The 17,511-nt window shown below is 38.3% G+C and overlaps 1 protein-coding gene and 1 pseudogene across 1 annotated transcript in view; one reads left to right on the top strand and one right to left on the bottom strand.

Annotated features, from left to right (window-relative positions):
• The window catches only part of LOC133775472 (disintegrin and metalloproteinase domain-containing protein 32-like), a 206,235-nt gene that overhangs the window by 92,487 nt on the left and 96,237 nt on the right, over nucleotides 1–17,511 (top strand). The window contains exons 13-15 of the mRNA XM_062213813.1: nucleotides 7,728–7,820; nucleotides 8,182–8,207; nucleotides 11,409–11,581. Coding sequence (XP_062069797.1) covers nucleotides 7,728–7,820; nucleotides 8,182–8,207; nucleotides 11,409–11,581 — 292 coding nt within the window. The remainder of the gene's footprint in view (nucleotides 1–7,727; nucleotides 7,821–8,181; nucleotides 8,208–11,408; nucleotides 11,582–17,511) is intronic.
• Nucleotides 9,683–9,805, bottom strand: LOC133775538 (U5 spliceosomal RNA; annotated as a pseudogene).

Raw genomic sequence — 17,511 nt, 5'->3', positions numbered from 1 at the left:
TACCGGGGCCAGGGGCTGGCCCCTCTGGGAGTTTCCTGGCATGCGAGGAGGGAGGGGTTGTCCTGAAGAATTAGTTTTTGACCTACATTCGTTTGCCCAGTGATAACCCCTATGACATCGGGGGCATAGGGTGGAGGGAATCGGCCTGCCTGGGGGAGATGGAGCTGCGCCTTGGGCCATGGGCCTGTTTGATAAGGCGGTTGGACATTCACGGGCAAAATGTCCAGGCTGCTTACAATTGTAGCAAGTGGAGGTCCCCTTGGAGGGATTTTGGATCAATTTGAGTGTGGCCCCAATTGCCAAGCCCATGGCATGGGCCAATCCCACACCAGCGCAGAGCCTTACATATTCTGAAAGATCACCCTTATGTTTATGAGGCCTAAGAATATCTTTACAAGCTGGGTTGGCATTCTCAAAGGTGAGGTGTGTAACAAATGCACTTCCATTTTCTCCTGGGCCAACTAATCTCTCAGCCACAACATTAAGACGCAAGACAAAATTACTATAAGGCTTGTTGGGCCCCTGTTGAATCTTAGCCAAGAAGGTGGTGACTGCTCCCCTTTGAGGAAGCTTTCTCCAATCCCCTAGTCCGGTAGCTTTAGTTTGCACCAGAAGTCCATCAGGGAACTGGGCTTGTGAATTGTTGGAATTATACAGGGCATCTCCCAAAAGTTTTTTGAGGGTCCAATTTTTAGATGAATTTTTAGCAGAATTTTGTTGAGCTATCTCTTTGCAAATTTGAACGTAGTCAGCCCTCCACAGACCGTAGTCACCTCCGTTGAGAGCAGCTCTGGTGAGAAAGTCCCAATCATTAGGCGTAAGCCACCGGGCACTCTGGCTTTCCAGTAAGGCCTGAGTATACAGAGCAGTGGGGCCATATTGGGTGCAAGCAGTTTTAAGTTTTGCAATAAATCGGAAGCTAAGTTTTTTATAGGGTGGTGGTTGTCCATTAACCAGTCCTGGATTGAGGTCCTGGTCTTCATCCTCTGACCCAGGTTCCTCACTGTCTTCCCCAGAGTGGTGGGGCAAATTTTCCTCAGCCTCATTTTCCCCATCAGTGGCAGGCTCAAAGCAACCTCTGGCTTGCCTCCTGGTTACAGGGAAAGCTAGAAGGGGTTGGGTTTTGGACCTGACTTTACCTTGTTTAGGTTTTGTTAAGGGGGTGCTCTAAGGCAAGGTGGCAGAGCTCCTTGTCGAGGGATTTTATTTCCTTAAGGAGTTGGATGTGCTCTCATCTGTGTTGAAGTGACTGTCGCAAGGCTGACAAGTCAGGCACGGGAGGGTTAAGGTCATAGAGAGCCAGGGCACAAATGGGAGGGTGAGGCTGAGTATTGTATTGCGGTGGATTTTTAACATTTGGGGGCCAATCGGAATTATGGTAGTGCATGTCCTCTCCCCCTGGAGCAGCTTCCTCGTCTGAATCTAATTTGTCTCAGATGGCAGGATATAGTTGTCTCGTTTTGTTGATATAGGCCAAAATGGGCTCTTTAATTTCATCTTTGGGGTCATCATCAGTGGAGGGTATATCCAGAATGACGGGTGGGCATTTAGATGCGGGTTGGGAGGATTGCTGTAGCGTCTCCTCACCATCCCTTACTAGGGCATCAATAGTCTTATCTAGGTGACGGGTTTTTAGAATGTCATTAATCAGGTTCCAATATGAAAAAACCATAATAGGCACCTTTGCAGGGCCAAAGGTTTCATGAAAATCCTTTAAACAACTTCCAACACTTTCCCACTTGACCTCGTCAATTGTTCCTTCCTTGGGGAACCAGGGACACACTTTTTCTACATACTCAAAAAATGCCTTTAGATCCTTATTTTTAGCCCAAACTCCTCGTATATTGAGGGCCTCCCTGAGACCCGAAATGAACATTTCCCGTGACGATAATGCCTGTCTGATGGCCGTCACTTACCTTGCGCAGTCTTCACTCCACAGCGTCGACCGATGCTAATTATCTCGGGTGGGCAGTTCTGAGCCGGTCACATAATCACTTGGATCCAAGTTTTCCTCCTGGAAGGTGGCGTTCCTCCAATCTTACAGGCACTCAAACCCCAAGGGCCGCACTCAAGCCCCATGTTAGGCACCAGTTGTCCTGTCCCATGATACGTCAACTAGGGCCAAGTACCTAGAATGGGGAATGAAAGGGACAGGAGCCACAAAGATGGCAGCAAGACAAGATGGCTGTTCAAGCTGCAAATTTTTTTTGACAGGCAGAATGGATAGTGAGAGAGAGACAGAGAGAAAGGTCTTCCTTTTTGCCATTGGTTCACCCTCCAATGGCCACTGTGTCTGGCACATCGTGTTGATCCGAAGCCAGGAACCAGGCGCTTCTCCTGGTCTCCCATGCTGGTGTAGGACCCAAGCACTTGGGCCATCCTCCACTGCCTTCCTGGGCCATAGCAGAGAGCTGGCCTGGAAAGGGGCAACCGGGATAGAATCCGGTACCCCAACCAGGATTAGAACCCAGTGTGCTGGCACCGCAAAGCGGAGGATTAACAAATTTTATTTTTCAACCACACACTTATATATCATAAAGGCAGGGTATCAGGTGGGGGAAGGAGGGGCATTTGGGAGGGCAGGACATTGGGCGGGGGAAGGAGGAGGAGCTTATCTTGTAGCTGTAATGCCTGTGAAAGTAGGGGAAAGGTTACAAGTGCTAGTAGGAGAAAGGTTACAAGGTCTTAAGGCACAAGGTCACACAAGGTTGCGTTATCAGTATTCTCTGGTCTGGGCTGTTTTAGCCCTGCCTCAGTAGTTTTCCACTAAGAGGCCACATGCTGCGTGGTCCCTGACATTTTTCAAAAGAGGAAATCCAAGTGGCCAACAGACACATGAAAAAATGTTCAGGATCACTAGCAATCAGGGAAATGCAAATCAAAATCACAAGGAGGTTTCACCTCACCCCAGTCAGAATGGCTCACATACTGAAATCTACCAATAACTGATGCTGGCAAGGATATGGGGAAAAAGGAATACTAAACCACTGTTGGTGGGAATGAAAACTGGTAAAACCACTATGGAAGACAGTCTGGAGATTCCTCAGAAACCTGAATATAACCCTACCATACAACCCAGCTATCCCACTCCTTGGAATTTATCTAAAGGAAATTAAATTGGCAAACAAAAAGCTGTCTGCACTTTAATGTTTCTTGCAGCTCAATTAACAATAGCTAAGACCTGGAATCAACCTAAATGTCCATCAACAGTAGACTGGATTAAGAAATTCTGGGACATGTGCTGTATAGACTACTATACAGCAGTAAAAAACAGTGAAATCCGTTCATTTGCAGCAAAATGGAGGAATCTGGAAAACATCATGCTGGGTGATTTAAGCCAGTCTCAAAGGGACAAATATGTTTTCCCTGATTGGTGGCAACTAACCAAGCACCAAAAAGGAAACCTGTTGAAGTGAAATGGACACTATGAGAAACAGTGACTTTTTCAGCCCTTGTCTCGACTGTTGATGTACAATTTAATACTTTAGCCCTTTTAGTATTTTTTTGTTCTGCTTAATACTATTGGTTGTACTCTGTAATTAACACACAATGATTCTTAGGTGTTTAAATTTAACTGAAAAGTGATCTCTGTTAAATATGAGTGGGAATAAGAGAGGGAGGAGATGTACAGATGTACAATTTGGGACATGCTGAAGCTGACTTGACCCAAATGGTGGAGTTAGAAATGTGCCAGGGGATTCCAATTCAATCCCATCAAGATGGCATGTACCAATGCCATCTCACTAGTCCAAGTGATCAGTTTCAGTTCACAATTGATCATACTGATAGGATTAGGATTCAAAGGGATCACATATTTAAGACTAGTGTCTGCTAATACTGATAGAATCAAAAAGGAGAGAATGATCCAACATGGCAAGTGGGATACACAGCAGACTCATAGAATGGCAGATGCCTTAAATAGCACTCTGGCCTCAGAATCAGCCCTTAAGGCATTCGGATCTGGCTGAAGAGCCCAAGAGAGTAACTTAGGCATGGAAAGCCAAGACACTCTGGAAAAAAAAATTAAGAGGACCTTATTGAAAGATCTCTGTGAGTGAGATCCCAGTGGAAAGAACAGGGCCATCAAAGAAGGAAGTACCTTTCTCTGAAGGGAGGAGAGAACTTCCACTTTGACTATCACCTTGTCTAAAAAAGATCTGAGTCTGCAAACTCAAAAGGCTTTCATAGCCTTGCCAACTCATGACAAGAGCCTAGGGAGATTACTGATGCCATATACAAGAGTGTCAATTTGTTAAGTCAACACCAGGAGTCACTGTGCACATACTCCTCATATATGATCTCTGTCCTTAATGTGTTGTTCAATGTGAATTAATGCTATAACTAGTACTGAAACAGTATTTTACACTTTATGTTCTGTGTGGGTGCAGATGAAATCTTTACTTAATATGTACTAAATTGATCTTCTGTATATAAAGATAATTGAAAATGAATCTTGATGTGAATGGAATTGGAAAGAGAATGGGAGATGGGAGAGTTACGGGTTGGAGGGAATTTATGGGGGGGGGAGCCATTGTAATCCATAAACTGTACTTTGGAAATTTATTTTTACTAAATAAAAGTTAGAAAAATAGATTATTAAGGTAAACATATTATTGGAGATTACCTAAGCATTTTTCAATGCGATTAAGTATTTTACACTTTAGAGTCAACATAATGAACTTTTTTTAAAAAGATGTATTTTATTTATTATTTGAAAGTCAGTGGTACACACAGAGAGCAGAGGCAGAGAGAGAAAGAGTTCTTCCATCTGCTGGTTCACTCCCCAATTGGCCAAAACTACCAGAGCTGTGCCAATCTGAAGCTAGGAGCCAGGAGCTTCTTCTGGGTCTCCCATGTGGCCCAAGGACTTGGCTCATTCTACACTGCTTTCCCAGGCCATAGCAGAGAGCTGGATAGGAAGTGGGGGAGCTGGGTCTGGAACCCGAGCCCATATGGTGTGGGATGCTGGTGCTTCGGGCTAGTGCGTTAACCTGCTGTACCACAGCACATGGTGGTTCACATGGTGAACTTTTAGTCCCTTTGTATCCTCACCAAAATTTGATGCTGTCACCCTGTGATGTTTTGTGCTTATACATTATGGAGTTACTAAACAAGCTAACTAATTCATCACCTCACACACATCATCTCTGTGGTTAAAGCATCGGTAAAATCTATTGTGTAATCAATTTGAAGTATATGAAGTTATTTCAAAGGTGCATGGAAAACTAGGGAATTATCCCCCTCATCTAACTCTCGTGTTTTTTGTTTTTTTTAACAGGCAGAGTTAGACAGTGAGAGAGACAGAGAGACAGAGAGAAAGGTCTTCCTTTTTTCATTGGTTCACCCCCAAAGTGGCCACTACAACCAGCGCCTTGCGGCTGGTGCACTGCGCTGATCTGAAGCGAGGAGCCAGGTGCTTCCTCCTGGTCTCCCATGGGGGTGCAGGGCTCAAGGACCTGGGCCATCCTCCACTGCCTTCCCGGGCCACAGCATAGAGCTGGACTGGAAGAGGAGCAACTGGGACAGAATTCAGTGCCCTGACCAGGACTAGAACCCAGGGTGCTGGCACAGCAGGCGGAGGATTAGCCTAGTGAGCCATGGCACTGGCCCTAACTCTTCTTGATACCCATTATTCAAACTCTATCCTCTCCTTTCCCTCCCAGCCTCTAATATAATCACCAGTGTGTGTTTAGAAAGCATAGTTGGGTGACTGTAGTTCATAATAACTTATTATATATTTTATGAATAGTGTAGAAGAGTCCCATGATTTTAATGATAAAGTAATATCAAAGAATGGAAATATGTATTATAATGACTTGATCAATTGCACATTGTGTACTTGTTTGAAATATCACAGTAAATATCAATAATTATTAATATAATATTTTTCAAAAGAGAAAACATGGATGTGTGTTCTGAAAATGCTATACATGAATTTCAAAAAATTTTGCACCAAAATAAAGTTATATCTTCATTACATTCATCACCATCCTGTGTTAGTGATCACTAAGGTTATTTGTCCTAGCTGAAGCTTTGTACTCTTTAATCAACATCTCTCCTTGCTCCATTTACTGCCCTTTCTCAGCCTCTGGTAATCGCCATTTTAGTCTCTACTTCCATGTGTTTGACTTTAATAGATTCCACATATAAATGAGATCATGTAGTATTCATTTTATATGTCTAGATTATTTCATGTAGTATAATGTCCTCTAGATTTGTCTATGTGGTTGAAAATGACAGGATTATCCCATTTTTAAAAAAACTGAATACTGTCTCACTGCATATGTGTATGTGTCCGTATGTGTATGTGTATATATATATATATATATATATCACAATTTTTATCTACTTATTTGATGATGGATTCCTTGCTTGCTTCCATATAAGCTATTATGATAAGGCTGCAATGATCATTACACAAGAGGGAAGATATCTCTTTAACATACTAGCTCCTTTGGATTTATGTCCCGAAGTGTGATTGCTGGGTCATATGATAATATATTTTTAATTTTTGTGGAAATTTCATATTAGTCTCCATAAAGGCTGTTATTAATTTACATTCCCACTAACAGTGCACAACAGTTTCCCTTTTTACTACATCCTCACCAATATTTGTTATCTTTTTTTTTTATTTTGACAGGCAGAGTGAACAGTAGAGGGAGACAGAGAGAAAGGTCTTCCTTTTTGCCGTTGGTTCACCCTCCAATGGCCACTGCGGTAGGCGCGCTGTGGCCGGCGCACCGCGCTGTTGCGATGGCAGGAGCCAGGTGCTTCTCCTGGTCTCCCATGTGGGTGCAGGGCCCAAGCACTTGGGCCATCCTCCACTGCACTCCCTGGCCACAGCAGAGAGCTGGCCTGGAAGAGGGGCAACTGGGACAGAATCCGGCGCCCCGACCGGGACTAGAACCCGGTGTTCCGGCCGCCGCAAGGCAGAGGATAAGCCTACTGAGCCACGGCGCCGGCCAATATTTGTTATTTAAAAAATATTCAATCTTTACTATTTCCAAATTTAGAAAAGTTTTAGCAACAATTACTTCTGATACTTTTTTGCTTCCAACCATCTACAATACCCAGCTTCTGCCCCAGTTTTGAAACTCCAATTGCACACAAATTAGACTGCTTTATACTGTCCCACAGTTCATGGAACCTCTTTTTTGGCATATTATCTGCCTTTACTTCTGTTGACATAGACTTTAGTCACTGTTTCTTCAGGTTTACATAAGTTTTTCGTCAAGGTCTAGGATATCTTCAAACCCATGAAGTGTTGACCAGTATGCAGAATTCTGAACTTTCTTTTAGTAGCTAACTGTTCAACAGTATTCCATCAAAGAGCCATTTTTTTTTTCTTTTTAAGTCAATGAAATTTACACAGGCTCCTTCAGAAAATTCCTGCCAGTGGTAAGCTGGTAACCTAGGGCTTATTACATTTGTTTTTGTTCTCTAAAGACAATTGCCTATTGTCTACCTTCTGGAAAATGAGTACTTCATATATCTTCCTCAGTTCTCTAGTAGGATAAGAAGGTAAGTAGGGTATCAGTTACTTCATATGACTTGATATAAATGATTTACATTAATATTTTAAATATAGAGAGATGCTAAAATATATCAACGATAGCAATATTCATCTTTCCCCAAACTCAAAAGTTATGCCCAACAAATATAGTCCATATTAAAGTTTGTATTATTGTAATGATGTATTTTCACTTGTACATTGTATTCCTTAACAGCAATGTGGGCCTGAAAATTGTTGTGATCATCAAACTTGTAGGCTGAAGGCAGGACTAGATTGCTTTGAAGGACCCTGTTGCCAAAATTGCCGTGTAAGATTTATAGATGTGAACATTTTCTGTGTGTATATTAATTATGTGTGGGATACTTTAGAAAACTTATAATTAAGCTATAAGTCAAAATAAGTGTTTTTAAATAATTATACTTAATAAATATAGGACCAGATTTCTGATTTTGTGAACTTTTGTTGGTTGTTAGGGCCTATTCCTTCCTTCCTTCCTTCCTTCCTTCCTTCCTTTCTTTCTTTCTTTCTTTCTTTCTTTCTTTCTTTTTTGACAGGCAGAGTTAGACAGTGAGAGAGAGAGGCAGAGAGAAAGGTCTTTATTCTGTTGGTTCACCTCTTAAATGGCCACTATGGCTGAAACACTGTGCCACTCTGAAGCCAGGAGCCAGGTGCTTCCTCCTGGTCTCCCATGCAGGTACAGGGCCCAAGCACTTGGGCCATCCTCCACTGCACTCCCGGGCCACAGCAGAGAGCTGGACTGGAAGAGGAGCAACCGGGACAGAACCGGTGCCCCCAACTGGGGCAAGAACCTAGTGTGCCGGCGCCACACATGGAGGATTAGCCTAGTGAGCTGCGTCTCTGGCCAGGGCCTCTTTCTAATAGCAATATTTTCAGTAGCTTTTTTTAAGTCTTGATTTATTTTTATTTTTTTTAAGTGGTATAAAATAACTTTTATTTACATAATTTATATCTATAGAACATAACTTTCTTTAGAACAAGAAAATTTACAAATGACAGTCACTGCTTTTTTTTTGTCAAATACTTCTTCAAGCAAGATAATATACATGGTCACTTCTAATTCAAATAACATGGTGGTAAACAGTGGATATTAACATTTTTATCTGTGTCTCAATCATTTACCAACAATTAGGCCCTGAAACCATCATGTTGATTACTTTCTAAAGACATCAATGTTCAGAAGGAAAAATCAAGAAAAGATAAATACCATCACATCTCCTTTAAGATTTATAAAATCAATTCTTTGCAACATCTTCTTACATTAATCAGACTCAGCATGGGTCTTTCCATCTTACAAGATAAATACACTGACTATGTTTCTCTTTGCCCAAGATTCATTTTAAGAATAACTAGGATAATTTAGTTGGCCAACTTTATCCTATAATAAAAGGAATGCCCTCTGTATTCTTTGTACAGTAATTTTATCTTCCATAAAATTATTTTACTGGAGATGAGCAGGAATAGATGTGGACAAAGTTAAAAATAAATATTACACAGGGATAACAGTCATGGATATCTAATACTCAACATTAATTAAGAGAAGGAAGCCTTTTCAGAATGAGATTGTTTAGAATTTACAAAAACAAGTTATAAAATAGCAATGTTGTTTACTCCATGATTTTTGTAACATATTAATCACACAAAATAAATAAATGCATACCTATAGAGAATTTCCCAGTTTATACATCCTCTTTTGTGACAAAAAGTTACTGTAAATTTTACTATAAGGCAATGAATAAGAAAGCTCTTACAGCAATCATTTCAACAGATTAGCTTTACTGTTACACTTGCTGAGCCACACCCCTTCTTACTAAGGAGCCTGAAAACTGGCTACCAGTGTTTCAACATATAGACACAATTATCTAGACTTTAAAATATCTTCCCAATAAAAATCTGATCAGTTCATAATGCAATCCACACATCTGACTTTTAGGCACAAGTCATGATTTCAACAACTCATACATAGACACATCAGCACCACAGGGGTCAAATCAAACTAGGAGCCCAATTCAGCCACCATCCTTCATTCAAGCACTGTCTATGGCTGCTTTCCCACTCAAAGGGCAGGCTTGTCTGGCTGCCACGGTGACATCTGGCAAACCCCAAGTTATTCTGCACAAAATGTTTCCAACTCAAAAAGCTTTGCAAATAAAACCACAATCAATCTGCTCTTGGAGAAGTTTAATCTGAACTCCTAAGATTTATTGTTCCTCTCCATGGAAATCTTTAGTAAAAGGCGAAAGATTTATACGATCTGAAGAGAAACCAGAGTATAAGTCTTGATTTATTAACATTATAGAACTCCTTATTACTGAAGTTCTTCACTTAAAGGGAGAGTTGTTCATTCCTCCACGTATTACATTTTTATAAATAAAAATATTTTATAAATAAAACAGTTATTGATTATGATAAATATCTATAAATATGATTTTGAGAGATGTAGAAAATTTCTAAAAATATATACGGAGTGAAAATTACTAGATACAGTATTTTAGAAATAGTATCTGTAGCAAAAATTTAAGGTATGAACTTTTTGTTTATTTATTTTTTAATTTTTGAAAGGCAGAGTGGACAGTGAGAGAGAGACAGAGAGAAAGGTCTTCCTTTGCCATTGGCACCGTGCTGATCTGAAGCTAGGAGCCAGGTGCTTCTCCTGGTCTCCCATGGGGTGCAGGGCCCAAGCACTTGGGCCATCCTCCACTGCACTCCCGGGCCACAGCAGAGAGCTGGCCTGGAAGAGGGGCAACCGGGACTGAATCCGGCACTCCAACCGGGACTAGAACCTGGTGTGCCAGCGCCACAGGCGGAAGATTAGCCTGTTGAGCCACTGCAACGGTGCAATGAACTTTTTATTTAAAGATTGTTTTTACTGAAGGATTTCAGTGGATTTTGTATGGTGAACAGCTTGACTTCTGTTCCCTGTTTGCCTTTTCAGCCCTCTCATTGTATTCATAACAGATTCATCTTATGAGAAAACCTCTTTTGAAATACTTATCATGGGAACTATATGACTGACTGTCCTTGACTAACACAACTTTTTTTTTTTCTTATTATACGATTACATTCTTTCGTCTGTAATGTTTCATATAAATTAGACATAATTTAATAAAAATGAGCTATGTTCTCTTTAAAATTCTTTATATAAATTTTATGAATTCTATTTAAAAGGCGTTATTTAACTGGAAGACATCTAGGAGGATTACGAGTAGGTTTTTTCTTCTTCAAAAATGTCTGTAAATGTCTGTAATTGAACTTATTTTTCCCTCTGATCTTTCTATTATTTGTATCTCACGTTTGTCATAAAATTTGGAAGTATTCTATCCTTACAAATTGTAGTTTGATAGGTTTATTTTATTGTAAATTGACTAAATTACACTATTTTTACCCAAAAGGAATAATTTTCAAAGCTATATTTGATCTTTCCTCCCTTGTACTGAAAAAACAAAATTTTGACTTTGATGTCACATTTGTGATATACTATTTCTGGTTCTTTTATCTTCTGATTTTAGTTGATAATATTAATCAGCTTCTGATTATACAGTAAATTGGAAGCATGCCATTGCAAAAATCAAAGTAGGGAACGAAAGAGAGCATGGGAGTTAGGGAGGGAGGTTGGGAAGAATCATGCTCTTAAAACTGCATATATGAAGCACACAAATCTGTCCCCTTTATAAAACTAAGTAAAAACTGCAAAACTTTTCATTTTTAAATTATTAAAATATTGATATAGAAAAAGATATTGATAGGTCTCACTGAATAAGAGGTACAGGGTGGAAATTATTGACATAACTTTACAATATTGACAAACACAATATATGAATAATTTCTTTTTATATTTTATTTGTCATTAGTTTAAGCCCTATTATACGATATGCAGGAGACTTAAATATCCTGATTGTGATTTCACTGATCATTGTACTGGAAGATCGGCAGATTGTCCTGATGACAAGGTCATACACGACGGTGAACTATGCAAAGACGGCACATCTATATGTTTTAATGGATACTGCCCAGATATTAATGAACGTTGTCGTTCCTTGTTTGGCCCAAGTAATACATTTTTTAAATCTAAATATTTGGCTCTGTTTGAAAAAGAAAAATTTTATGTTTTTAGATGTATAACTTGATGTTTTTGTATACATGTATGTTGCAAAATAGTCACTGCAATGAAGCTAATTAAAATACTCATCATCTGACATAGTTACCATTTTCGTTTTAAAATTTTGTTTTAATATTTTAGATTTCTTAGGAAATTTCATATATTCAATACAGTATATATCGTATACTGTAGTCACACTGCTGTATTTTAATGTCAATTTATTCATTTTGTTGAACTGACAGATTGTACAGGTTGACCAACATCCCAATTTGCACATTGCTCTAGACTCTGGAAAGCACCTTTCTATTTTCTGTTTCTATGAGTTGGCAATTTTAGATTCTACATCGAAGTATTTTAATTTCCTTCTATATCCAGCTGGATCGTTTTCCTTAAGATAATGTCCTCCAACTTCACCCATGTTTTCACAAACAGCAACATGTTCTTTTTTTGACATTGAGAACTTTATTTGACATTATTGCTTGTATTATATATATAGCAACTTGTTGAGTATTCACATCTCTATGGGTTAGGTACTATTATTCTTCCCATTAAATATATGTGTATTAAAGAAACTGAGTAATCAACTCAGGGTAATACAACTATTTATAGTCAGAGATGAGATTCAACCCAAGGCACTCTAACTGCAGTCTTTGCACTTCCCCAGTACACAGTCTTGCCTATTTTAACTAACAAAAACTACAATAATCACTAATATTGGTACTTCCTTCTCTTTTTTCCTTTTTTCCACAAAAACCTTTTATTTAATAAATAAAAACAATACATTTCATAAATAAAACTATTCTTCCCACCATGCCTACCCTCCTACCCACACTCTCACTTCTCTTTCTACTCACTCTCCTATTTCCATTCTTATTTTTATTAAGATATGTTTTCAAATAACTTTATGTAGATGTGATTAACTCTATACTACATAAAGAGTTCAAGAAATAGTATGAAAAAAGAAACTGTTCTTCAATAGTTGAGACAAGGGCTGTTCAAAGGCATTGCATTTCGAAGTGTCAACGTCACTTCTATAGATTACCTTTGGGTGCTCTATTAGTTATCACAGTCCAGGCAGAGCTTAAGGTATTTGTCCTTTTGGGTGGCTTATTTCACTAAGTATGATGTTTTCCAGTTTCATCCAGTTTGTTGCAAATGACAGGATTTCACTTTTAAAAAAAAAAAACTATAGTATTCCATGGTGTCCATATCCAGTAATTTCTTTATCCAGTCTTAAGTTGACAGACATTTGGGTTGATTCCTTATGTTATCTATTGTGAATTGAGCTGCAGTCAACATGGAGGTACAGATAACACTGTCATATGTTGTTTTCATTTCCCTTGGGATTGGGATGCCTGGGTCATATGGTATATATGTATTCAGATTTCTGAGGTATCTCCATACTATCTTCCAAAGTGGCTTTACCAGTTTACATTCCCAACCAATAATGGTTTAAGGTACCTTTCTACCCACATCCTTGCCATCTTTTATTGTTTGTTGATTTCTGTATGAAGTCCATTCTAATGGGGGTGAAGTGAAACCTCATTGTAGTTTTGATTTTCATTTCCCTAATGTCTGGTGATCCTGAACATTTTTTCATGTGTCTATTGGCCTTTTGGATTTCCTCTTTTGAGAAATGCCTGTTTAACTCCTTTGCCCAGTTCTTCACTGGGTTGTTTGTTTTGTTGTTGTTGAATTTCTTGAGCTCTTTATAAATTCTGGTTATTAATCCTTTATTAGTTCTATAGTTTGCAAATAATTTCTCCATTCTCAAATATTTCTCCCACTTTGCTGACTTTTTCTTTTGCAGTGCAGAAGTTTCTTGGTTTAAGGTATTCTCCATTGTCAATTTTGGATTTGATTGCCTGTGCCTCTGGGCCCTTTTCCGAGAAGCCTGTGCCCATGCCAATGTCTTTCAGGATTTCCCCAATGTTCTCTAATAGTTTGATGTTATCAGTTCATAGCTTTAGGTGTTTGATCCATTTTCATTGGATTTTTGTATAAGGTGTAAGGTAGGGATTTTGCTTCATACTTCTGTATGTGGAGATCCAGTTTTCCCAGCACCGTTTGTTGAAGAAACTGTCTTTGCTCCAGGGATTGGTTTTAGCACCTTGTCAAAGATTAGCTAGTTGTAGATGTGTGGATTGTCTTCTGGAGTTTCTGTTCTATTCCATTGGCCTATCCATCTGTTTTTGTACCAGTACAAGGCTGTTTTGATTGGCAGTATGTCTTGAAATCTGGTATTGTGGTACCTCTGGCTTTGCTTTTTCTTGCATAAGATTGCTGTAGCTATTTGGGGTCTCCTATTTTTGCATACAAATTTTCAGCATCATTTTTCTATATCTGAGAAGAATATCCTTGGTATTTTGATTGGTATTGCATTGAATCTGTAAGTTTCTTTCGGTAGTATGGACATTTTGAGGATATTGATTCTTCTAATCCATGAACATGGAAGATTTCTTTCTTTAATGTTTTATAAATCTCACCATAGAGATCTTAGACATCCTTGGACAAATTTATTCCAATGTATTTGATTTTTTGTAGCTATTGCGAATGGGTTGGCTCTTAGAAGTTCTTTCTCAGCCATGGCATTGTCTGTGTATGCAAAGGCTGTTGATTTTTGTGTGTTGATTTTATATCCTGCCACTTTACCAAACTTTTCTGTGAGTTCTAATGGTATCTTGGTGGAGTCTTCCAAATCCTCTACATATAAAATCATGTCATCTGCAAATAGGGATAGTTTGACCTCCTCCTTCCCAATTTGTATCATTTTGATTTCTTTTTCTTGCTGAATGGCTTGGTCTAAAACTTCAAGGTGTATATTGACTAGCAGTGGTGAAAGTGGGTATACTTGTCTGGTTCCAGATTTTAGTGGGAATGATTCCAATCTTTCTCTATTCAACAGGACACTGGCCATGAGTTTGTCATGTATTGTGTTGAGGAATGTTCCTTCTATAGCTTATTTGCTTGAAGTTTTCATCATTAAAAGGAGTTGTATTTTATCAAATGTTTTCTCAGCCTCTATTGAGATAACCATATTGCTATTGTTCTTCAATTTGTTAATCTGATGTATCACATTTATTGATTTGCGAATGCTGAGCCATCCCTGCATATGAGGAATAAATCCCACTTGGTCCAGTGAATGATCATTCTGTTGGGTTGCTGGATTTGATTGGTTAGTATTTTGCAGAGGATTTTTGCATCAATGTTCCTCAGGGAAATTGGTCTGTAGTCCTCTTTCTGTGTTGTTTGGAATTAAGTTTGTACCGGCTTCATAGAAAGCGTTTGGAAGGATTCCCTCACTTTCAATTTTTTTTAATAGATTGGAAGAAATGAAGTTAGTTATGCTTTAAATTTCTGGTAGAATTCAGCAGTGAAGCCATCGGTCCTGGACTTTTCTTTGCTGGGATGGCATTTATTACTGATTCAACTTCTAGCTTGGTAATTGGCCAATTTAGGTTTTCTGTGTCTTTATGGCTCAATTTAACTAGGCTATATGTTTCCAGGAATCTATCCTTTTCTTCTAGGATTCTTGAGTGGTTGGCATACAGCTCTTTGTAGTAATTTCTGATGATTCTTTTTTATTTATGTGGTATCTGTGGTCAGATTTACTTCTTCACCTCTAATTTTATTGATTTGGGTCTTCCCCATCTTTTCTTGTTTAGTTAGGTCAGTGGTGTGTCAATTTTGTTTCAAAAAACCAGTCTTCATTTTTTTATCTTTTGTATTATTTTTGTTTCAATTTTATTTCTTCTCTAATTTTTATTATTTTTTTTTCTCCTACTAGTTTTGGGGTAGGATTGCTGTTGTTTTTATAGATCTTTGATATACATTGATAGCCCATGTACTTGGTACCTTTCCAGTTTCTTGATGTAGCCACCAATAGCTATAAGCTTTCCTCTTAACACTGCTTTTGCTTTATCCCATACATTTTGATAGGTTGTATTGTCAATCTTCATTCATTTTGAGAAAATTTTTTGATTTTTCTTCTGATTACTTCAATCACCCACTGTTCATTCAGGAGCATGTTGTTCCGTCTCCATGTGTTTACATGTGTTCTAGAGATTCTTGAGTTGTTGATTTCCAGCTTCATTCCATTATAGTCAGAGAGGATGCATGGTATGATTTAGAATTTTTTGAATTTGCTGAGACTTGTTAGATGGCCTACCCTGTGGTTTGCTGAGAGAAAGTTCCATGCACTAATGAGAAGAATGTGTATTCTACAACTGTAGGATGAAAGCTCTGTAAATATCCTTTAGACCCATTTAGTCCACAGTGTTGATTAACTCTGTTGTTTCCTTGCTGATTTCCTGTCTGGTTGATTTGTCCATTGCTGAAAGTGGGGTATTGAAGTCCCCAATTACTATTGTATTGTAGTGTGTGTTTCCATTTAGATCCATTAATACTTCTTTTAAATCAATGTTTTCCTGTAATTAGGTGCAGATATGTTTATTATAGTCACATCTTCCTGTTGAATTGATCCATTAATCATTACATAGTGTCCTTCTTTGTCTCTTTTAACAGTTTTTGTGTTAAAGTCTACTTTATCTGACATTAGGATTGCTACACCAGCTGATGTTTGGTTTCTGTTAACATTGAATATCTTTTTCTATCCTTTCACTTTCAGTCTGTGTGTGCATACTTGTTGGTGAGATGTGTTTCTTGTAGGCAGCAAAGAGATGTTTTTCTTTTTTAAAGATTTTATTTATTTATTTGAAAGGTAGTGTTACAGAAAGTGAGCAGGAGAGTCAGAGAGAAAGGTCTTCCTTCCATTGGTTCCCTCCCCAATTGGTTGCAACGGCCGGAACTGCGCTGATCAGGAGCCAGGAGCTTCTTCCACGTCTTCCACGCGGGTGCAGGGGCCCAAGGACTTGGGCCATTCTCTACTGCTTTCCCAGGCCACAGCAGAGAGCTGTGAAGCAGCTGGGACTCAAACTGGCACCCATATGGGATTGTGGTGCTTCAGGCCAGGGCTTTTATCCGTTGTGCCACAGCACCTGTGTTTTGTTTTTTAATGCATTTAGCTAGTCTGTATCTTTTAACTGAGAGTTGAGGCTATTGACATTCAAGGTGATAAGTAATGACTTGACCCTGCTGTTTTTCTATAACTATTCCTATCATTTGCTTTGCATTTCCTTTTATTGGGAGATTTTCTGCCTTCACCTTCTTTCATATTGATAACCACGTTTCTTTTCTTCTGAGCCTGGATATTATTTCATGTCTGTGTTGTTTTTATGTGTGTGTATCTATATTTATCTATCTATATCTATATCTATGTCTATCTCTTTCTCTCTATATGTATATATGTATGTATGTATATATATATAGCATGTTTTTGTCCATTCATTCATTGACAGAAATTTAGATTGTTTTCATATCCTGGATATTGTGAATAATAAAACAGTAAGCATGGTAGTGTACATATTTCTTTTACATACTGACTTCATTTCTTCTGAATGTATAATGTAGTTGTATTTTAATTTCATTTTAGGATGTTTCATATTATTTTCCATAGTAGCATGGGTTTTATTCTTACCAGCATAGCAGTGTACAAAGGTTCATCTTTTCCATATTCTTACTCACACTTAACAACCTTTTTTCTTTTTGATAATAGTAATTACAGCAGTTATGAAGTGATATCTCATTATAGTTTTGTATTGCATTTTCCTGATGAGTATTGATGTTGGGTATTTTCTCATATTCCTTTTTGTGATTTTTATATCTTACTTGAAGAAATTTTTCAGTCCTTTCCTTATTTAAAAATATGGTTTTTATATGTTTTTGCTATGAATAGTATGAGGTTTGATATATATAAATATATAATATATATAAGTATATATATACTTGTATACATATACATGAAATTATGAAATTAATCCCT

Source organism: Lepus europaeus, chromosome 16 (genome assembly GCF_033115175.1).
Source record: "Lepus europaeus isolate LE1 chromosome 16, mLepTim1.pri, whole genome shotgun sequence".
Taxonomy (NCBI): domain Eukaryota; kingdom Metazoa; phylum Chordata; class Mammalia; order Lagomorpha; family Leporidae; genus Lepus; species Lepus europaeus.
The sequence above is the reverse complement of the archived record's forward strand: the minus strand, read 5'-3'. Positions and strand labels throughout refer to the sequence as shown.